The following is a 24,282-nucleotide window of genomic DNA, read 5'->3' on the forward strand; positions in this document are numbered from 1 at the left end:
GCAGGCATGGAACCATCAAGAGGATAATAATAGAATTAATAATGGTAAGGCATCCTCCTGTGCCCTTGCTCTTACTCGCCTACAAGGATCTACTATGAGCAGGTATGTTTCTTACCTTCAGTGCCTTGATTTTCTAGGAAGGGTCGAGTAAGTCTACAATACGCTTTCAGAGAAAAGAGGAAACGTCACATGTCAACAGGTGAGTCTGCAGGATTATGATGTCTCAGTCGAGTTTCTCATGGCATATGAAAACATTGGTAGAAATTTAATGGAATATTTTTAAAACATCCAAAGACTAAGTCCTGAGTTGCTTTAATAAGGGGAATTTCTGGGGATCCCTGGGTGGCTCAGTGGTTTGGTGCCTGCCTTTGGCCCAGGGCACGATCCTGGAGTCCCGGGATGGAGTCCCGCATCGGGCTCCCGGCATGGAGCCTGCTTCTCCCTCCTCCTGTGTCTCTGCCTCTCTCTCTCTCTCTCTCTCTCTCTCCGTGTGTGTGTGTGTGTGTCTATCATGAATAATAAATAAATAAATAAATCTTTAAAAAAAATAAGGGGAATTTTCCTCTCCCCAGTACTCTTCAGAACAGACTCACACAACAAGAACTCGTCAGTCTACAAATAGCATTGAGCCACATGCATCTACCTAACTAGAGAATAGTGTTCGGTTGGCAGGATCCTCATCTCAGGAAACACAAGTCTGAAAGGATGGGCATTAAGGACAGAGGAGAACTGAGTCACAACCCTCTGGCATGGGGTAAAACTCGGTAGGGGGAGCAAAGCTGACATAAAAAAAGAACAATTCTTTGCTTTTGTGAATGGCAACCTATTATTGGCATGAAGTGGAGTGTGGGGTGTAAGAGAAAGGCCTTCCAGGAACTTTCTTTCATGTTCCGGCAGGACACCGGCAGGCCTCTGACGTCATGACAGAGGCACGTGGAACCAAATGCACATCAGATGCATTCTTTGTAATTATGGTGGGATGTGCTGGCAACACGACCAGTGTGGCAGCTACCTCTGAGTATGGTAGGATTGCTAAGACTCTAAGACAGTTTCCCTAGTAGCGTGGCAGGCCTCGAACTCTTCCTGTGTCAGTGCATGGTTGAGTTCACATGACCCCACATATCACCTTTGATCAGGCTGTGCAGAATGGGCAGCAGGGATAGTGTGGGGTAGTGTATTAGTTTACAAGAGCTGCCACAACAAAATGTCACCTGCTGGGTGGCTTTAGGAACATAAGTTTATTTTCTCACAGTTCCAGAGTTAGGAGGTTCCAAGATCAAGGTACCCATATGGCTCACGTTCCCCTGAAGCCTCGCTCCTTGCCTTGCACATGGACACCCTCTTAGATGCCTCTTCACATGTCGTCCTTCTGTGTTCACACACCGCTGTTTTTTTTTGTTTTTTTGTTTTTTTTTTTGTTTTTTTGCGTGTGCCCTAATCTCCTCTTCTCAGAAGGACGCCAGTCAGATTGGAGTAGGGGCCACCCTAACAGCTTCATTTTAACCCAATCCCGTATTCAAAAGCCCAATCTTTGGGATGCCTGGGTGGCTCAGAGGTTGAGTGTCTGCCTTCGGCTCAGGGCATGATCCCATGTCCCATGTCCCGGGATCGAGTCCCGCATCGGGCTCCCTATGGGGAGCCTGCTTCTCCCTCTGCCTGTGTCTCTGCCTCTCTCTCTGTGTGTCTCTCATGAATAAATAAATAAAAATCTTTAGAAAACAAAAACAAAAGCCCAATCTTCAAGTACAGTCATATTCTGAGGTCCTGGGGGTAAACGTTTTAATATAGGAATTCGGAGGGCACACAACTTAGCCCAAAACAGGCAGGATCAGTGCTGAGACACCCTGTCAGCCCCATTTGTGCCACCATCTTCCATCATCAGAGAAGTGGCCAGAATTAAAAGTGTGTCCCTTCCCCTGTTTATGTTTCCCTTAGTTAATGTAGTAAGTCAGAGGTCGAACGATGATCCAGGATAGAGGGAAAGTAATGTGCCATAGAGGCAATAATCAGAACCCCAAACAAGCCACTCCACCTCTTCTCTAGGAGTTTGTGGTCCCTCATGCATAACAAGGAGATTGATGCTGGTTACCTGTGTCATAGGATTATTGGAAGGACAGAACATGAAAGGACAGTTATGAAAGTGCCTGGAAACAGTTTGTGGCTAATCTTCGTGAATTTATCCCCTTCCGTGCATATTCAATCCTTACCATGGAGCGTGTTTTTGATCCTAGGAGCTCTGCCTCTCCTTCTCACTGGATTTGTTGATCTCTGGCCCAACAGTCTTTCCTACCAATGTCCTATTGTAAGAAAAACTGGTTTTGTTTAAAAATGCATCCTGCCCGATCCCAGTGCAGTCATGGCTATCCCATTCCCCTTTGCCGGGTGATGGTACGTCCAGCCTCCTCTACACCTAATGGTGGTGGCCATGTGACCCAGCTCTGCCCACGGAACTCGATGGGCCATATGTAGGTGTCTTCTGTGGAAGATTCTGTTTCTTGAGAAGAAGGACATATGTGCAGTGGGATGTTAATTCAGTCATCAGAAAGAAGGAAATCCTGCCATTTGTGACAGGGATTTAGAGCTAGAGCCTTCTTCTGATCTAGTCTGCATATTTTGGCAAGTGTGAGGCAGAGGCAGTGTTGCAGGTTTCTCTCGGGAGGCACAGATTGGTTGGCTCTCTCTCTTTTTATAATGCCAGCATGGGGCGCTGGCGCCCTTTGAGGCTTAAAATTGAGATATTTTAATTCTATGTACCCTTCTCTTCTTTATGTATTACATGGAATTCTTCTCTGATGAGCAACTTCCCTCATCCACTCTTTGGGAACCAGCGTTACACTTCATATGCCAAACATGGGATGATTGTTTCATTATTTGCCTCTGCTCACCCAATTTCAAAATAATGAATTTACGTCCCAGCATTTAATAATGGTGACTATGAGGTCTTTGTTTCTTTAGAATCACTATGGACTCAATGTTGATGTGTTTAGGTCCATCTTAGTTATTATTCTTGCTGACACTCAGTTTGTCCCTAAGTGATGCAGACTCCATCTGAATCTGCCTACACAGGGGCAAGCACACAGCAGGTGCTTAGTAAATGTGTGCTGAAAGTATGTCAAACAACTGAGTGAGGTGTATTGATAGCATACTTGATTGTTTTGTCATAACATTACAGTACTGTGCCCGCCACCTCCAGCAGATGTTTGAGGCTGACATGACCCCTTTGCTCTCTTTGGTGTTTTTCGAGTAGTGCTACCCTAGGATCAGAAAATTGATCACTCACTCTTCTTCATTGGAAATTTCTACTTTGACGGGGGCGTGGTCAGGGACAAGTGACCTCAACTCATGGATCTGATTATCTTTTGGCTTCCAAAATTCATTTCCTCACATGGCCATTAAGCCTCACTCACACTGTTTTCTCCGTGCTCACCTGTGCCATCATCTGCTATTGCTGTAATTCCCAGAACCCTGCAGAGCCCAGATTTCTTCTTTCCCTAACACAGCTCCTCCTTATTACCGTCCCAGCACTCCTATGGAAGTAGTTTGTCAGCAAATCAACAAATGTCTTTATTCTGCTTCTTCATCCAGTGGCTTTTCCAGTTATGGCTGTGCATGTTGAAGGCTGAGTGTTTGACCTTGGTCACGTCAAAGGCCCTTTGGTGACAAGCCTCCGTTTCCTCAAACTTCAACTTTCCAATTTCTAACATGGGGCTAAGAGCTAGCTTGCTCTCCTGTGTCTGTGTGAAATGAGTTCCACAGAAGATTGCTAGAACATTATAAATCATACAACGTCTGGTTGTGTGAATTTTTGGTACCCACAATTGCTTGAATACAGGCTGCATATAAGAAGTGTTGGATTAAATGTGGGGGAATTAGACAACACCTTCAACCTATCCCAGTACTCTTAGAGACGGCAGTAATACTTACACATGAATCACTGGATTATAGCCAGGATTCAGTTGGCCATCGTGTTAGCATATAAGGATCCTTTTTTCTCCTTTTAACCCCCAGATTTGACTACCTCCTGGGAGGGCTACTCCAGCAGTTGGCTATTGGGCAACTCAGTTCTAGCTGAGTTTAATTACCCATACTTTATTATTTGTTTTTTATTGATATAATTGACATTTTTCTGTTTTTATTGCAATATAATTGACATATTATTTTACATAACCTTAAGGTGGGCATATTTCCTTAAGCATGTTTTATTTTATATTTATGTATATTTATGTATATATATATATATATATATATATACGCACTCATAGTTTCTTGATTAGTGTTAACTAATATCACCATGATGTCCCATAATTATATTTACTATACGTATGCTTCCTTGAATTTTCCTACAGCATTTTGGTACTCATCAAATTGAACAATGTTGAGTGTAAATAATCTCTGTGTTTGGAGTTTTTCACGTTCCCCTTAATTGTGTGCAAATTTTTCTAAATGTAACAGGATTACTTCATCATCTTTGGTTTTGTACTTCTGTTCTTACCTAGTATTGGAACATTGGATGAATAACTTCTCAGAGTGTATGGTGTGGACAGTGCAGGCAATTGGGAATGCCTTAGAATGGAAATACATTTTTCCCATTTTAACTTTAAAATTAGTCTATTTTCTCTGTGCATACCCCCAGGCTTGGCTATCAGGCACTTCAATCATGATTGATGTTGCTTTGCCACATTTTACTATAGTAGTAGTGTTTGAGGAATAATGAAGCTGCTAAAGTATCCTGTAATTTCAGACGCTGTGGTTCTTTGTACCTGCCATGCATCCTTGCACCTAGCACCCCAGTGTGACCATGTGAATATGGATTCATCTCCACATATCTAAGGAAACTGAGGCACAGATTGGTTAAAGAAATTTAACAGAGTAAAAAAAAAAAAAAAAAAAAAAAAAAGAAATTTAACAGAGTAAATAGTTTGAAATGCCAGGCCTTGAATTTGAACCTCAACTTTTTTCACACTTCTACTAGTCAGTGTTCAGTTGCTGTTAATAGAAAACACTCTATGTTAATAGCACAGGGATTAATTGGGGAGTTAGAGGCTTTTAAATATTGTCTTTCTAGGGCCTGGAGATTTTGGTCTATTCGTGGAGTCTCAGAACGATGATTACATACATCAGAATTGGCCCCCAATATGAGTTGTCATTGTTGCCACAGTTGAGGAGTGTGGAAATCAGTATATTTTCAGTAAAACTTTTGGCTTTAGGCATAGTGCTTTTAGTTGCCTACCTGGAGGCAGGAAAGTCTACCAGAGTTGTTATCCTAGGGAAGATACTTCTTCAGCCGGATGCATACCTCCAAATCAAGCCTGCTTTACTCCACAACTCTCTACATTTAAATTGGCTTTAAAGTAAATCTGATCACTGTTCATCAGATTGACAGAAGGTAAAATGTATTGGGAACCGTGGTAGCAAAAACTATAGGAAATGGAGACTTAAACTTTGCATTTTCTTTAGTATAGAGAGGTAAAATTTTTGACAGAAATCAAAGATATCCTGAGAGAACCAATATAAGGCATCCAACACAGTCTTCTTAACCCTGTGTTCATTAGCCCCTTGATATTTTCTTGTTCTCCTTTTAGCCCATCTCATACTACTATTCCTCATTCCTGGATGAAACTTAAAATTTAGCTTGTGTTCTAGGCTGCTCAATGATGCTAGATGTATATTGGGGGAAAAGGAAAATCTCCAAACCTGGAGTACTGTATTATGTTTTTCAGTCTAAACTGCTTTTGTTTAATTGGAATTCTTAAAACAATAATTCTACTACTCCCAAGTCAGCCACCTCACCTATACTCCAAAAATCTATTCTATATCTTGCCCCATTTCTCATTTTTCTTATTACAATCTTCCCTCAGAATCTCCACAGGGTAATCTCTTACTTCAGGAAGAAAACATTAGTCCTAATAAAAGAATGCAACTGAATTATCCTTTCCTTTTTAAATTCATCCATATTTCCATTGTCTTCAGATAATCCTAAGACTTTATTCACTTCCTCCATTTGTGATTTATACCCATCAAATCTTCTGATCCCTTTCTTAATATATAATAGATGCTACAAGTCAGTATGGCCTTAGAATCTTTTTTTTTCCTTAGAATCTTTTTGTCCATGTCTGAACACCACTATTAATAAAGTTCACTAGTAAAGAGTGGACTCACTATTTACTAGCTTAAATAGTGGACTCACTATTTACTAGCTATGTAACCTTGAATAATTCACTCAGCCTCTCTAAACATCCATTTTTTATCTGTAATAGAGAGTGATTTAAGATTATCTTCTTCACAGAGTGGTAGGGAAAAATGAAATGAGAGAATCCATAGAAAATAATTGAAATATGACCTGCCACTAAAAAACACTCAACAAAAGTGAGTTATCATCTAGTTATACTAGATGTAGTTTAACTGTAATGTACTGGATGAGAACATGGAGAGCTTATGAAAAAAATCTGTTTTCTCTAATCATATTGGTGTTGATAGTACTGAGGTTACTATATGTATAAATGGGGTAAGTCAAATGAGTATTTTATTTTTTAATTTTATTATCCCTGTTATCATTGACAACCAGTATTCTTGGTTTAATAGAAATGTGTAGGGCAGCCCAGGTGGCTCAGCAGTTTAACGCCACCTTCAACCCAGGGCCTGATCCTGGAGACCCAGGATCGAGTCCCACATCAGGCTCCCTGCATGGAGCCTGCTTCTCCCCCTGCCTGTGTCTCTGCCTCTCTCTCTCTCTCTCTCTCTCTCTCTCTCTCTCGCTCTCTGTCTCTCATGAATAAATAAATAAACAAAATCTTTAAAAAAGAAATGTGTAAAATAGGTCTGATATACATTGTCATACAAGATAATAAACTAATTAGTATATTAAGAAAGATTGTTTAAAACACATCAAGTATATGTAAATCCAATAATTCATATTCTTTTGAAATATCCTTATTTATCATCTGTGAAGGATTATAGGCACTCAAATTATTTTGAAAACTCTCAAAGAGAAATAATCACTTCCCTGTGTTTCCTTTACAATTTATACCTCAAAGTAACAGAATTGTTGAAAGAAGATGGTTTTAAAGCTATATTCCAGTTAATAAGAAATGACAGAAGTGTATGATCACAATTTTGCAATCCCTAATGATATAATGTTTCTACACAATCATCATTAATCTTTTTTTTTGTTTGTTTGTTTTTTAAGATTTTATTTATTCATGAGAGACACACACAGAGAGAGAGCCTTGGGCTGAAGGTGGCGCTAAACTGCTGAGCCACTAGGGCTGCCCTCATCATTAATTTCTGCTAAGTGTAAAATGAGTCACAAACTGATCTTATATGCCTCTTTGCTAAAATGCTAAAAGCTGCACCTATAGTGCAAGCTCATAGATCTAGTTATTGATATACAAGAAATAGAGAAAAATATTCTAAACTATACTATAAAGATACAATCAACAAACTCAAGAATGTAGAAAACTCTACAAGTCTCAACATCCATTTTCTTCAATGAATAAATGACATGAAAAAAGGGAGGATAGGTTGGGAACCTGTAGATTGAAACTTAAAAGAAGTATCAAAAAAGCTGGGTAAAATTGAACTGTAGTGTTTGAGTATACATTAGTGTGATAAAACTATACAGGAAATAATGAATAAATCATAAATGTCAGGATAGTGGTTACACTTATGGAGAGAGGGAGTGGATTGTGACTGGACAGGGTACTGAAAAGCCTTATGGGTTGGCCAGCAAATTTCTTATCATTGGTTTGTGTGGTGGCTACAAGTATGTTTCCCTTCTAAATCAATAAACAATAATTTTGTGTTATGCAATTTTCTATATTTGTGCTATATTTCACAAAAAAATAAGGAGAAACAATTAGGCAATGGCCAGATACTGCCTGCACTTAAATCAACAACAACAACAAAAGAATACTCCACAAGAAATCTTTGGTGAAGACAATTATCTCACTTATTGATGAACTCTTTCAAAGTTCTAGGCAGATAAACTTGAGACATTCACCCTATCACACAAACCAAATAAATTTTGTCCAAGATTAGTTTCCATGAATAAACCCTTGTTAATGTTTCTCTCTCGGATGGACCTGCCTCCCCACTGAGCCCCAAGAATGATGACTTGTGAAGCTATCTTCTCACTATTTCTCATTTCTTCTTTAAGGTTTTAGAGGTGAATCATCCTCTGTTCTCTGATAGAGATGTTACTAAGTAGTAGTCATGTTAACATTCTCATGATCAGTGCAATTGACCCAGGTGAAGGAAACATCCCAGGTCTGTCCTGCTTCCTTGCTAGTCCTAACCTTATGTGAACACAACCGCCTAAACCTTGCTTGACAAGTTCTCCCAGACATTTTATTAAGTCTATCATAGGTGTACAGAATGCCCAAGGAAGGCTCTAGCACATGTATATTGTCCAAGGGTCTCTGCACATTTAACCTCTCAGTTCTTCCAATTCGTTGTGAATAAGTGTGCACACTCTATGTGACAACAAATAATTAAGCTATTACCAGAGGCAAAAAGAATGAAGGGTTTGATATTTAATGGCTTGGGAACAACACAGAACTAGTAAAATAGTGGCAGGCACAGGCCAAACCATCAAGGGTCCAAGTCTGTTAGACATAGGACATTTTTTTCTACTCCTAAAGTCTGGAGAACAAAATGGTTAAGTTATAAATCAGTCACCAGTTTTTAAAGTATTTTGAACCTGTTGGATTTATTTAATATCCAACTGTATGATCTTATCTTGTACTAGCAAACTGTATTTTCCCAAGATTTTTTTTTACTTCAGTTCTATCTAAATTAAGATAATCTACAGACTAGCTCTTCTAGGCTTTGGCTCAAATGTTATAAACTCTGTCTGAGGGTGAGATTCTATTGATTAGTGTCTATGGACTTTGTTCATCTCAGAGGTCTTAATTAGTTCAATTAGGCTGATATCCACAGCCCCCTGTTATTACCACTAACTGAGGAAGGTTCCAACATGATACTGATTTGTTCTTAGACAAATCCAGTACCAGCAACATAGGCGGTGAGTAGGGTTCCAAGCCTTCAAGATGTGGCAAGAAAGCCTATGGACCCACGGTGTACTCTGGAGAGGTGGAGAGATGCTTGTGAGTGGGGCAGGTATGCTCAGAATACAGTTGGTTAGAATACAAGTGATTTGAGTCCAGGGCTTGCCTGTGTGAACCATCACAGCATTCTAGGGTAGCCATTGCTCAGGCAACTGCAGAAAAGCTCTAAGTTGGGCAGCTTTGCTGGAACGAGGTTCTCCTTCGGCATTCCTTCCACACACACAGCCACAGTGCTTCACGTGAAAACAAGTTATGACCCCACCCTTACACCACAGAAGCCATCACAGCAAGATGGTTGTGGAGGTCCTCTGGAAGATGGAAAATCAAAAAGTTTCTGGGTTTCGAATTGAGTGGTCTTAAGTCTCATTTCCTGGGTTCAGCTGCATCTTCATGTATTTCACGAGTGCTTCTCTACTAATTTCTTCCTTTGGTTGCTGGGTTTCTGGATAGTTAACCCATCTCCTGCCTCCATTTTTGTTCAATAGCAATTCTCGCTTTTTTACTTGGATCTTGGGGTAGAATTGTAAATCAGGTGTGCCAGTCTAGGCCTGATCATTACATTGTCAAATTGCTCTCCCAAATCGTGTGAACAAAAATGAATGGAAAATTTCGTTTTACAAATCTTACTTTTATACTTGGCCCATGGCTGAGCACTAAGGAGGCCGAGAGTACGGATGGCAGCGAGGGGTCAATCCACGCCCCGCGTTGGGTCGGCGGTGGAGGAGTCGGAAGTGGTTGGGGTTTGGGGGAGGAGATCCGCTCACACACAGGAGGAGAGGGTTGATCCGCCATATCTGCTGCTGCTGCCGCAGTTGCGAATGCAGTGTTGGGAGTTAGCTGCCGCGGCGCTGCCCCTAAGGTTCGTGTAGCTCCCCCTTGGCCCTTCACTCTAGCAGCCTTACCCCCCTGCAGCGTAGCGCGCTCTTTCTGGCGTGTTAACCCCGCTCCCTCCCCGCCGCCCATCAGGTCCTCAGACCATGGATCCCGGCAGCAGCAGCAGCGACTCGGCGCCCGACTGCTGGGACCAGGTGGACATGGAAGCCCCGGGTTCGGCCCCGAGCGGAGACCGAGCTTCCTCGGTGGTGGCCGAGGCTCAGCGGGAGCATCTCAGCTCGGCCTTCAGCCGTCAGCTCAACGTCAACGCCAAACCCTTCGTGCCTAACGTACACGCCGCGGAGTTCGTGCCGTCCTTTCTGCGGGGCCCGGCTCAGCCGCAGACCCCCGCGGCCGACATCACCAGCATCGATGAAACCTGCACCGACGCAGGCGACCCTCAAGGTAAAAGGCTGGGACGGGGGGCACCTGTGGAACATTCCAAAGAGGAACAGTTAGTGTTGCGTGAAGGTTCCAATTCAGCCGTTACCATGGAACTTTCAGAACCTGTTGTAGAAAATGGAGAGGTGGAGATGATCCTAGAAGAGTCATGGGAGCACGATAAAGAAGTAAGTGAAGCTGAACCAGGGGGTAGTTCCTTGGGAGATTCGGGTCCCCCAGAAGAAAGTGGCCAGGAAATGATGGAGAAAGAGGAAGTGAGAAAATCTAAATCTGTGATGGTGCCCTCAGGTGCTCCTAAAAAAGAACACGTAAATGTGGTATTCATTGGGCACGTAGATGCTGGAAAGTCAACCATTGGAGGACAAATAATGTTTTTGACAGGAATGGTTGACAAAAGGACACTTGAGAAATATGAGAGAGAAGCTAAAGAAAAAAACAGAGAAACTTGGTATTTGTCCTGGGCCTTAGATACAAACCAGGAAGAACGAGACAAGGGTAAAACAGTAGAAGTGGGTCGTGCCTATTTTGAAACAGAAAAGAAACATTTCACCATTTTAGATGCTCCTGGCCACAAGAGTTTTGTCCCAAATATGATCGGTGGTGCTTCTCAAGCTGATCTGGCTGTACTGGTGATTTCTGCCAGGAAAGGAGAATTTGAAACTGGATTTGAGAAAGGTGGACAGACAAGAGAACATGCGATGTTGGCAAAAACAGCAGGTGTAAAACATTTAGTAGTGCTTATTAATAAGATGGATGACCCCACAGTTAATTGGAGCAGCGAGAGATATGAAGAATGTAAAGAAAAACTGGTGCCCTTTTTGAAAAAAGTTGGCTTTAGTCCCAAAAAGGACATCCACTTTATGCCCTGCTCAGGGCTTACTGGGGCAAATATTAAAGAGCAATCTGATTTTTGCCCATGGTACACTGGATTACCATTTATTCCGTATTTGGATAATATGCCAAACTTCAACAGATCAATTGATGGACCAATTAGGCTGCCAATTGTGGATAAGTACAAGGATATGGGCACTGTGGTCCTGGGAAAGCTGGAATCAGGATCCATTTTTAAGGGCCAGCAGCTTGTGATGATGCCGAACAAGCACAATGTGGAAGTTCTTGGAATTCTTTCTGATGATGCTGAAACTGATTATGTAGCCCCAGGAGAAAACCTTAAAATCAGACTGAAGGGAATTGAAGAAGAGGAGATTCTTCCAGGATTCATACTGTGTGACCCTAATAATCTGTGCCATTCTGGACGCACATTTGATGTTCAGATAGTGATTATTGAACACAAGTCCATCATTTGTCCGGGCTATAATGCGGTGCTGCACATTCATACTTGTATTGAGGAAGTTGAGATAACGGCCTTAATCTCCTTAGTAGACAAAAAGTCAGGAGAGAAAAGTAAGACACGGCCCCGCTTTGTGAAACAAGATCAAGTGTGCATTGCCCGTTTAAGGACAGCAGGAACTATCTGCCTTGAAACGTTCAAAGATTTTCCTCAGATGGGTCGTTTTACTTTAAGAGATGAGGGTAAGACCATTGCCATTGGAAAAGTTCTGAAACTGGTCCCAGAGAAAGACTAAGCAGTTTTCTTGATGGCCCTGCACAATACTGTGAGGATTGACTACAAAAGTTCATCACCTTCTCTTACTGCCCATTGACAGACTTCTCTTCATATTTTGCAGAGAAAATTCACAGCAAAAATCCATGTTTTGTCAGCTTTCTCATGTTGAGATTTCAGTTATGTCACTGTTGAATTTACCCACGACTTTCCTCCTCCTATGCCATTTTGCTTCCTTGGACAGAACCAGTAATAGCTTTGTAAGTGATGTGGGTGTAATTGTCTTTAACAATGAAAAATTAATATATTTTTTAATTTTTCATTTTCCCTTAGGATAAAGGACCCTTGTTCCACGCAGATCAATCAGAGTGTGTTGGTGTGTGTGTACATGTTAAAAAGACAACTAACATGTCAATAAAATATTCCATTTGAAACTCTTATCAGTATCCGAAATGCTTCTGAATATTTTTTAAAATTTGTACATAATAGTTCTCAATTAGCTTTTCTACTTAAGTAATTGATACATGTCATTACTCAGGCTTTTAAAGACTGTCCTCCACTCACTGTTTTAAACGAGGCATTTACAAACAGTGCACAGCTTTGTGTTAAAGGAAAATTTTTCATTTGGAAAAAAATCTTTTGGAGGGCTCTTCCCAATGAGCTTTGTTTTCTCTGTCCAATTCAAATCAATAAAGGATCTCCTCTGTTTCCCCACTTGTGATCTGAAGGAGAAAGCGTTGCCCAATTACGAATATACCTGGGTATTCAGACCATATGTTGACTAAACTCCTCCATACCCCATCGTCTAGACTCGTGATGTGGGGGACAACACAGCAAGGGGCATGATTGTTGAGAAGATAAATGCTTGCAATAAGACTGCAAGCCATTTACTGAAAAGTGAGGGTTAGTGTGGGCCCTGACTGGGAAATGAGCCCATCCCACCCTTGTATTCTTCAGTGCTTGGGGTTAGTAGGAAAGGCAGAAGGTCATTTTTCCAATCAGATCGCAACCCATTTTTGAGTCAGAGATAAGAGACTTGTTCTCTAAACAGTGTATTGAGGAAAACCCACAACTCTCCATCCTGAGGTGGCTGCTTTTATTGCCAGGACAGTGGCTTTATAACCTGCATAACTATCAACAGCTGCAAGAACTTGCAGTCTTGGTAAGTGCTTAGTGACCCAGTGTAAACACCTGCCTAGTGGTAGACAGGGCCAGTTCCTCACATTCATGGACTGCTTGAACAGGGATGGAGACTGGCTGCCAGACAACCTGGGCCCGTGTTTAGACAAAGACAGTGTTCCCTTCTCTGTGGTCCCTTGGTGGGTGTACCCATGTACCTCCAGGCTACCAGCAATAGCCACAGGTCATCTCAGAGCATCAATAGCATGGTTCTGTGAATCAACCACCATAGATCTTCAGGGGTACCCACATGGGAAACAAGAATTTGTGTTTTGTTCTTTGTCAGCTCACCTAATCCACATGGATACACCTCATATTTTCTTGGACCCCATCCTTTAATAATAGAATGTCAGTGGCAGGGGTACCTGGGTGGCTCAGTGGTTGAGCACCTGCCTTTGGCTCAGGTTGTGATCCTAGGGTCCTGGGATCAAGCCCTGCATCAGCTCCCTGCAGGGAGCCTGCTTCTCCCTCTGCCTATGTCTCTGCCTCTTGCTCTGTCTCTCATGAATAAATAAAAAGAATCTTTAAAAAAATAGAATGTCAGTGGCAAGAGTTTCATCTTTGAGATTCCTTCTCTTGCCTCTGTGCTCTGAATTTTATGCAAAATGCAGACCAATTCAGTGTCTGCCAGGAGTTTTGCCCTGCAGCCACTTAAATTATTTGTCATGCTGCATCAATCTCATTTTTTTACAGTTTTAATAATTTATTGATTGGATTATTGTAGATCTCTTTCACTAATAGGTCAAAGCTACAAGGCAGGACAGAACTTTTTCTCCATCCAACTTGGATAATTTCCCCTTCAAAAACTGGGTCCTACATACCTTTCTCGATAGCTAGTTGAATAGCAACTTCTCCACCAGGAGCTCTGAACTGTGTGTGTATGTGTGTGTACACATCTAGAGAGTTCAGGGCATAAACTTTTGGAAATAGGTTTTAGAAACTAATTCTTTTCATTTCAGTGAGAAACAGATCATCCAGGTCAATGGAGACATCAGACTCTGGATCTTTAGGAAACTGGATGTAAACTCATGGTAACATTTCTTTCTAATTTCCTGAATAACTTCCTCTTTAGTTCTTAATATCTTACGGTCTCCAATGCTGCAAACTTGAGGCTGTTGACAAACACAACACTAGTTTTCCCTAGGGCATACTGAGCAGTGTCCTTTCAGAGGTTCCCTATTGTCTCCATTTCAGGCCAATTTAACTGTCTTCAGAGCTTCATCTGGCAACCAAGATAATGTAGAATCTCCCTAAATCAGGCTGCATGCTGTAGATACATTACGAACTTCCTGCTACAGGCTTTCTCAATAAATGTCTTCCCATTGGCTCTTGGCAGCTTTTCCCCCAACCCTCTTCCTTTATTTCTCTGGGCATTATGGGACAAATCTGAAATTCAGGGAAAGGGGCCAACTTACTCTGTATTTTAGCAGATACCCAAAAAAGGAAAGAAAAGGGAAAGTTTGGACTAGGTAGAAGCTAGCAGACCTCCACATAACTCTCTTGGAGCATCTTTCTCTGGTACCCTGAAAAATGGCCAGTGCTTTTAATATCTACTATGCTTACTGTTCCTGTCTTCAAAAGACAAATACTTTCTCAAAATAGACACTCCTTTCACAATATCTTGATGCCAGTTTACTACGATGCAAAAATCTGCTTTTTATAAAGTTTACTTATAAACATTTTACAGTTCAAATATTGAACTCATTTTAGTTAAAATGGACTACTTGGCAGCAGGGAGATGACTAGTCACTGTTTCATGACCGTTAAAAAGGAAACTCTCCATTGACCATGGGAATTATGCCAAAACCTGAGCATTTGAACATGTTCACAATGATCCAGATTTTATGTTGAGTAGAGTTCTTTCTATGTTTTCCATTGAGAGTGTTGGTATATTTCCATTTGTTCTAGTTTTCAGTTACAATATCTACTTTACATACCCTTAAAAATATTGTATGGTTTCTTTTATAAGTTGGTGGGTAAAAGGTTCAGGCTCTAAGAATCCAACATCAATAAAAAGGAGTTCAGCAAAGCCCCTTATTTTCTACAGATTCATATTGAGTAATCAGATCTACTGATCATTTGAAGACATTTCTCAGCCATCTCTCTTTGATTGGTGAACTTCAAAAATCTTAGCAGAGAATATTGAGACCTGTACCCCAGTTTTAGTAGGAGAGGGCAAAAACAACAACAAAAAAGACTTGTCAACAGTCAGGCTGCACACAATCAAGTCACGGTATCTCTCACTTGATATATATCCAAAAAGTAGCCACTCATAGCTCTTTTTTTACACTTGGATAATTTCACACTCAAAAACTGGCTCCTCCTAAAAACAAAAACAAAAACAACAACAAAAAACTGGCTCCTAAATGTCTTTCTCAATAGCCAGTTGAATAACAACTTCTCCAGCAGGAGCTCTGAACACTGAACAGAGACTTAGATGAATTATCTCCTCTGGAGACTGCTTTTGCTAGCTCTACCACAGACTATCAGTGACCTTTTGCCACACCAATGAATTCACAGAAGAATATATTGTCACATGGTAAGTGGCTATGAAAGACTCCAAATGGCTTCTGCAGGTTTAACGGACAGTCCCTGGATTAAAGTCTGGTGTTTTATTTCTTTTGGCACCTTGCTTTAACTGATGTTCATGTAACATATATTATTTAGCTTTCTACACTGCTTTAGCCTCTTTTGCCAGTTTGGTAGAGTATAAGTGAATGGGTGAAATAAAATGTATTAAGTATCTAAAGGCTTAGCTCTGAGTGGTGCTAAGGACAGACTGCTCTGTCCCCATCAGTGTTCCTCAGTGCATGCTAAACCAAAAAGAACTGTGGTCTGAAATAGTAGATGAGCTACAACTATGCATTTCACACATTTAAGAAGGGCACACAGAGGGTTTGAAGAACAAGAGATATATCTAAGGAGGCCCTAACCTTAAAGGACAGTGATTCTGGATGGATGAGAGGTGGCTTCACAAGATCCTGGTGGTGCATAAAACATTGCAGTGACCACAACTTAATGTAATTCAAGAAGAACTGTTTGCCTCTATGGCTGGCACACTATTCAAGGTCCGGAGGGAAGTTAGGGGCATGAAAACTCTGAGAAATTTCATAGCAGAATCTGAACTGGGCCTGCTGGTATTTGGAGGTGGGGGTTGGATGCACATCAAATTCATTCTGTAAGACAAAAAGTTCAAAACTGCTGGCAATACTGGCAGCAAGAAAGCCAACTCTGAGGATAATGACATTGCCAAGACCCCAAGGTACAAGTGTCAGTCTCCACACTATCTACCAATGCCTGACTAAGTTAGTGGGATCCAAGATAACTCATATGACCTGAATGTGCAGACTGCTAACAACAAAAATGAAGGGCAAGCTCTGCTCTAGGTCATCCTAGTGTCTCTTCCTCTGCCAGAAGACTCCATCATTAGAGAAGTGTCCAGCATCAAAATACATCTGCTTCCTACCTAGGCATTAGCGAACTTCTTTTTTTTCCCCCGTTTCTGTTTCAGAAAGTGATCTTGGTAAGCCAGAAAAGGAACTATGACCCATGGCAGAGGGGTAAAGTGATGTGCTATGGAGGCACTAATAAGACCCCCAAACAAGCCACCTCACCCTACTCCTATGAGTCTCTGTTCCCTCATGCATAGCATGGAGATAATGCTGGCTGCCTGTGTTATAGGTTTGTTGTGACGGCTGAACTCGGTAGCAGTTACAGAAGTCCTGGAAATGGTTTGTGGCTCAATGCTTATAAGTTTATTCCCCTCAGGACATTTTCAATCCTTACCCTTGACAGTGTTTTTGACCCAATTAGCTCTGCTACTCCTTCTCACTGGATTTGTTGATTGCTGACCCAATAGCTTTTTTACCAATTCCTTGTGGTAAGAAAAACTGATTTTTTTTTTTTTTAGAAAGAAGCAGTATGTCCAGTCCAGGGAGGAGACTCAGAATTTCTCCAATCAAATCATGGCTATCCATTCCCCTTTGTCAGGTGATGGTTCTTTCCAGCCTCCCTTATACCTAAGCATGGCCATGTGGTCCAGGTCTGCCCAATGAAGGATATGGGGAATGTGTAGGGGATTTATACAGAAAAGGCTGTTTCTTAATTAAAAGGATAGATGTGAGAAAAGATGATGGTACTTGGAATGAGAGAGATACCTGGAGCTGTTGTAGCCATTTTGTGATAAGCATGTGGTCATAGAGTCAACCTGCTAAAAATGGTTAAGTAGGAGGTTAGAAGCTATGGTATTATGACATCTTTGAGCAGCTGAACCAATGGAAGTGTACTTCTGTACTTCTCATTCCCAGGGGGGGGTTGGGGAAGATAAGGCCCTGTTTATTTATACTATTGTCTCTAGACTTTATTTTTTAAATATTATTCATTTTTTAAAAGATTTTATTTATCTACTCATGAAAGACACAGAGAGAGGCAAAGACATAGGCAGAGGGAGAAGCAGTTTCCACGCAGGGAGCCAGACAAAGGACTTGATCCCAGGATCTAGGATCATGCCCTGAGGCTAAGGCAGCCACTCAACCACTGAGCCACTGAGGCATCCCATCTCTAAACTTTAGCTGCATAGTAAATTCATTGAAAGTAGCTTTTAGAAATACCAATGCCCTGGCTCCATACCCAGAAATTTGATTAATTAGTTTACATTGTGGATATATATATATATCGTCTTTATCCATTCATCCATTAATGGACACTTACGTGTCTCCAAATAGAAGCACACAGCACTACCTATGAGATATTCTTGTCAAAAAGAAGAAGGAGAAGAGAAGGAGAAGAAAGAAGAAAGAAGAAGAAGAAAGAAGAAATCTAACTTAAATCTAATAAAGGCTCTGTTTCTGATTTGAAAATCAGATTTCATAAGTCAGAGAACAACAAATACCATATGATTTCACTTGCATGTGAAATTTAAGAAACAAAACCGAGGAGGGGAAAAAGAGAAACACAAGCCAAGAAACAAACTCTTAACTATAGAGAACAAACTGATGGCTATGGGATGGGGGATGGTTGAAATAGATGACGGGGATCAAAGAGTACACTTATCTTGGTGAGCACCAGGTGATGTATAGAACGTTAGAATGAATCACTATACTGTATACCTGAAACTAATAGAACGCTATATGTTAACAATGGTGAGATTAAAATTTAAAAAGTGGGGTACCTGGGTGGCTCAGTGGTTGAGCATCTGTCTTTGGCTCTGGTTGTGATCCCGGGGTTCTGGGATTGAATTCTGCATCGACCTCCCTGCAGGGAGCTTGCTTCTCCCTCTGCCTATGTCTCTGTCTCTCCCTCTGTGTCTCTCATGAATAAATAAATAACATCTTTTTACAAATTGAAAAACTTAATAAAAAAGAAAATCAGATTTCAAATATTTATTTAAAAATATTTATTTCAACTCAAGATCCAGTTTACTCTCATGCATTATAATTTGGTAATATGCCTATTATGTCACTTTCAATCTATAGGTTGCTCCTTTCTCTCCTTTGTTTTTCTTGCAATTTATTCATTGAAGAATTTGGATCCTTTAATCTCTAGAGTTTCATAGATTTTGCTGACGTCCTCCCTTTGTCATTGTTTAACATATCCATATATCTTCTGACTTACCTGTATATTGGCTGTTAGAGACAGAGCCTTTATTAGATCCAAGTTTTTTTTTCTTTTAGCAAGAATACCTCACAGATAGTGCTGTGTATTTCCATCTGGAGACACATAATGTCTGGCTGTCTCTTTTTTTATGATGTTAGCAAACACTGATGATTATCACCTGGATCTAATATTTCATTAGATTGTAGCATGAAGATATTTTATTTATCCTTCTCATTTATTAGCTAGAATAAAGATTCTCTAAAGAGAATCTTCCTCACATAAATTATTTGATGACACAGTAGATGTACAAATGGAAGGATTATTATTTGATTTTTCCCTTCTATTTATGTTTTAAATTATGAATTTATTCCCTAGTACCTTTAAAGGTTATCACAGAGTACATTTTCAGAATCACTATGAATACAATATTTAGATCCACTTAATATGTTTAAATCTATTTAACTACGTTCTTACAGATGCTCAAATTGTTGCATTTTTAGGCATCTAGGCTCTTCAGATTAGCTCTTAAATCGTTTTTACACAATCACAATAGTCATTCCTCTGGTACATTAAGTTGTTCTAGGCTCACCTTATACATTTCCTAAAATTAGCTAATTCATCACATAATCTTGATGTATTTTTGAGTGGAAAATGCTGGTATAGAGCAAAATTATGTTGCTTGGCTGCATGTTACTGGATTCATCACAGTTTCTAGTGCTTTGTAGGGGACAGAGCTAAGAAATATGTATTTTTGAAGTAAACTATGAGTTTATACTGAGACTTCTCATTCAAATTAATGGCTTCAGGGTATTGACCTTTCATCAATGTATCCTTTCTCTGAAGACACAGTGCTGACTCCCAAGGACACCAACAAAATTATTCTTTACTGTTATGCCACAATTCACAACCAACAATGTAAAAAAAAAAAAGAACATGCCAACAATATCAATAAAAATACTGATTCTGAAAACAGTTTAAAATTTTCATCTGACTCTTGATTCTCAGGTTGTATCCCACTAGGAATTTATAGGACAAATGATTATATTTTACTATTCAAAATAGTTTCTGTGTTGTAATGCAACCAACTTCGTTCATGATAAAGTCCATTAGATTCATTCTGCTTTATATTGCTTTTATCTTATTTAGTTAGATTTTATAAATATGTAAAAGATTTGCATAATGCGAAAGTCAAACCTACTAAAGAACGTATTTTAGAAAAGTCCATCTTGTCTTCTTTTCCCTTTCAGTCTATACCTCCCATCCCATTTGTACATTTTTTTTTAGTTTTTTGATTATAATTCTACATGTATTCACACTCATCATGTGTTATATGTGATAATGTACTATACAGCTTTCCCCATCTTAATTTTTTTTCACTCATCAATATATCCTGGAGAGTTTTCCAAATCAATATGTAGAAATAGTCAATCAATTATTTTATTTTATTATATTTTATTTTATTTTATTTTATTTTTCAAGTCCTCTATTCATGGATATTTAATTATGTCAGTTTTTTGTTATAACCTATGTTGCTACAATCAACAGTAATTTCATATTTTCCCAATGTTTCTTTGATTTTGAGAATTGGGATTGGGACAACAGTTATATGCTAAATATTGCTGAATTCCCCTCCATAAAAATTTTACCATTTTGCAGAGTCTGTCTTTTTAGAAAATGTCCCAGGTGATTCTGAGGTTCCGGATGGGTTGAGAACCACTTGCTTAAGTCGTTTTAGTTGTTTTTTATTCTCATGGTTTTATTTTGTTGTTGTTGTTGTTGTTATTATTATCACTGGAGCTAAATGCATAACAGTTGAATGAACAATTCATCATTGAGATGTTCCTACTAGATTCGATACTAGTAGAGATCAGGAACTGTGCTGATTATATCTCTGTATGCTTAGTAGCTTGCACACGGACAAGAACAAAGCAGGTGCTTATTAAATATGTGTTGGGTGTTAAATGAGGTAGTGAAGTATAGTGACATCATACTTGATTGCTTCCATATAAAAACATATTACGGTGCCTGCCTCTACATCAGATGTTTCATTCTCTGAAGGCACGGAGTGTATATTATTCATACATCATGTAGCAAACACTTATTTAGAGTGTACCATGTGACCGGCAGTGTTCTGGGTGGTGTAGATAGAATAGGAAACAAAACAGGTAAATGTCTGTGCCCCTATAGAGTTTATATTTTAGTGGGGAGGGAGATATTAAACAAAATAAGAACTGAATATGAGCAGAGGAGTACTAAGTGTGAAGAAGAAAATTACAGCAGTGTAACAATGAGACAGATAAGGATTTTTGCAAAAAAAAAAAAAAAAAAAAAAAAAAAAAAAGGATTTTTGCTGCGGTTAGACCTGCCTGTACCTTTTAGGCAGAAACCTGAATTAAGTGAAAGATGGCTCATCAGAGAGGGCATTTTTGAATATTTATTAACTAAATGAATGCTTATGATTGCCAAGAGAATTTTATGTCTCTGGCTGTGTAGCAGTCCCCAGATCAAAACACCCCTCCTATTCCTGTGTGCTAAGCTCCTCTTTTCATCCCTCTAAGGTGGCCCACAAAGTCTGCCTGGGAGAAACTGAACCTCATTCTACCTAATCAATAAGGTAGATCTTCTGTATATATATCAAACTTTACAACTAGATAATAGAAAAATACCATCTGAAGCATACAAGGAGATTCATAAAATTTTACTATATATGCCAGATCACAAAGACAGGATTATCAAATTCAACAAAGTAGAAATAACACAACCAGCATTCTTTTATCATAACACAATGAAGATGATTTTTTAAAAAGTCTTTCTAACAGAAAATCTTAAAACTCTATTAAGGGCAGCAGAGTTGTACAACAGAAGCATGCTGGGCCCATAAAACTCTATTAAAAGCTCTTGAATAAAAAGGAATATACAAACCAAAGTTTCAGCATTGAAAAAAATGGTAATGGAAACCCTACATATTATGAGGGACATACTTAAACAGTTATAGAGGAAATTTAATATTTGTATCAATAAAATTTTAAAATGAAATTAATTAATTGAATTTTCAACTCCTGAAGTTAGGCAAAAAAACAAAGTAAACCAAAAGAAAACACAAGACTAGTTAATGTAATAAATAAATGGGTAGAAAACACAGATACACAAAATAAGAAATTAATAGAGGAAAAAACCATTAAGACAGAAAAATTTAAAAATAATAACAAAATAATTCTTTGCACAATAAATTGAAAACCTAAATGATAAGTATGATTTCCTAGGAAAAAATAATTTGTCAAAAATAACTCCAATTGAGATGGAGATCTTAAATAAACCAATTTCCATAGAAGAAATAAGGAGACTTATTAAAGAACTACCTCACAGAAATGCATCAGGTCTTAAAATTTTCACAAAAGAATTTTACTAAAATCTTAATCACCAAATAACCACAATGCTACATAAGTCATTAATCCTAATGCTACACAATATATTCTAAACATAGAAAAGTAATAGAAATTCAAATTATTTTTATGAAATGAAAATAGCATTGATACCAAAATCTGATACAGTACAGTAAGTTATAGAACAATTTCGATTATGAATATTGATGCAAATCTCTTATATGTAATCAGTAGACAGATTCTAACACCACATTGAAAAAATAATGTACCAAAGGGCCACCTGGGTGGCTGTTGGTTGGATGTCTGACTCTTGATTAGGACTCAGGTCATGATCTCAGGGTCGTCTGATCTAGCCCCAGGTGGGCTATGCGCTCAGTGGGGAGTCTGCTTTTCTCTCTCTCCCTCAGCCCCTCCCCCTGCTTGTGTGCTTTCCCTCTCAAATAAATACATTTTTTTAAAAAAGAAAAGAATATACTATTGAGCAAATGGGTTTTACTGTAGTCAACCAGGGTTATTCAAAATGTAGGAAATATGTTAATATAATTCACCTTATGATAGCCTAAGGAGAAAAATCATATAAAAATCTCAGAAATTCTGAAAAATAATCCAATACAATCCAACACTTATTCCAAAAAAGTCAAAACAAAACAAAATAAAATTTTTATTTATTTATTTAATTTATTTTTTAAGATTTTATTTATTCATGAGAGAGAGACAGAGACATAGGAAGAGAGAGAAGCAGGATCCATGCAGGGAGCCCGATGTGGGACTCCATCCCAGGTCTCCAGGATCACGCCCTGGGCCAAAGGCAGGCACCCAACCACTCAGCCACCCAGGGGTCCCCCAAAATAAAAATTTTAAAACTCAACAAAATAGGAAATTACAGGTACTTTCTATGTATAAATATATATACATATATATTATAGAGTATATATTTGTGTGTGTACCTAGAGATCTAGATCCACAAACACACACACAAAGGAAATGTCTATTTTATATCAATACTACGTAAATACTAAAATTCATCATGGGAAACAGAAGAGAACTTCCTGCCAACGTCAAGAACAAGGAAAAAGTTATGTTTTTTTTTTATTTACTCATGAGAGACACACACACAGAGAGAGAGAGAGAGAGAGAGAGGCAGAGACACAGGCAGAGGGAGAAGCAGGCTCCATGCCGGGAGCCTGATGTGGGACTCGATCCTGGGTCTCTAGGATCAGGCCCTGGGCTAAAGGCGGCGCTAAACCGCTGAGCCACCGGGGCTGCCCAGTTATCATGTTTTTAAAAAATATTTCAGCTTTCACTATTCAAACTTGCAGTGGAGGTATTACCCAACACAATTTAGAACGAACTAAAAAAATTAAAATAGGAAAACCAATTATAGGCATATGAATTACAAAAGGAATTGAAACTCCAGATTATGATATTGGGACAAGTCAAAAAATGTAGTGATAAAATTACACAAATAATAAAAGATTTGGTAAATTTAGAGGGATATAAATTAATATACAAAAATCAATGACTTTTTATGCATATAAACAATAACCAGAAACAAAATATAATGGAAGACAAAAACCTCAATTATAATAGCAACAAAGAACATTCATAGGAATAAACTTGACAAGAAATGTGGAAAAGCCATATGAGGAAAAGTTTAGACTCCTGAAAGCTATAAAAAGTAGAAAAAATATATTTTGCTTTTGAATGGGAAGGCTCAACATCACTAAAATATAATTAGTGTCAAAATTTAATGCATTCTCAATATAAATATACCAAGAAGCTGTTGCTGTTTCCTAGAGAAAGACGAGTTTTTTCTAAAGTTTCTCTGGAGAAAAAAAATAAACAAGCAAGAATAGCTACAACACACAATGAACAAAAGTAACAATGAAGGGAGACTAAAAAAAAGACAAGCAAAGAGAAATTGAATGATCAACTGAGAGAAAATATTTTCCCCCAAATATATAAAAAGATAAAGAACTAATATTGCAAATAAATGTAATTTTTAAAGTCAAGTAAAAAAGACCATAATCCATTACAAAAATGACCCAAAAACCCAACCCAGACCAAATAGTTTAGAAAAAGAAATACAAATGGCCCTTAAATATATGAAAAGATGTCAAATCCACTGATAGTAACAGGAATGTAAATTAAAACTATTTTGAAAAACCATTTCTCACCTACCAGGTTGTCTGTTCTCTGTTCCTATCTGTTATGATTCATG

General features: G+C 39.0%; 1 protein-coding gene across 1 annotated transcript; it reads left to right on the forward strand.

Moving 5' to 3' along the window:
- The first annotated feature begins 9,772 nt into the window (after positions 1-9,772).
- Positions 9,773-12,344, forward strand: GSPT2 (G1 to S phase transition 2). The gene is made up of 2 exons (XM_025468618.3): positions 9,773-9,924; positions 10,032-12,344. Exon 2 carries the CDS (start codon positions 10,043-10,045, stop codon positions 11,924-11,926), a length of 1,884 nt encoding a protein of 627 aa, XP_025324403.1. The 5' UTR covers positions 9,773-9,924; positions 10,032-10,042; the 3' UTR covers positions 11,927-12,344.
- Positions 12,345-24,282: the final 11,938 nt, after the last annotated feature.

The sequence above is a fragment of the Canis lupus genome, chromosome X, assembly GCF_003254725.2.
Source record: "Canis lupus dingo isolate Sandy chromosome X, ASM325472v2, whole genome shotgun sequence".
In the NCBI taxonomy this organism is placed as follows: domain Eukaryota; kingdom Metazoa; phylum Chordata; class Mammalia; order Carnivora; family Canidae; genus Canis; species Canis lupus.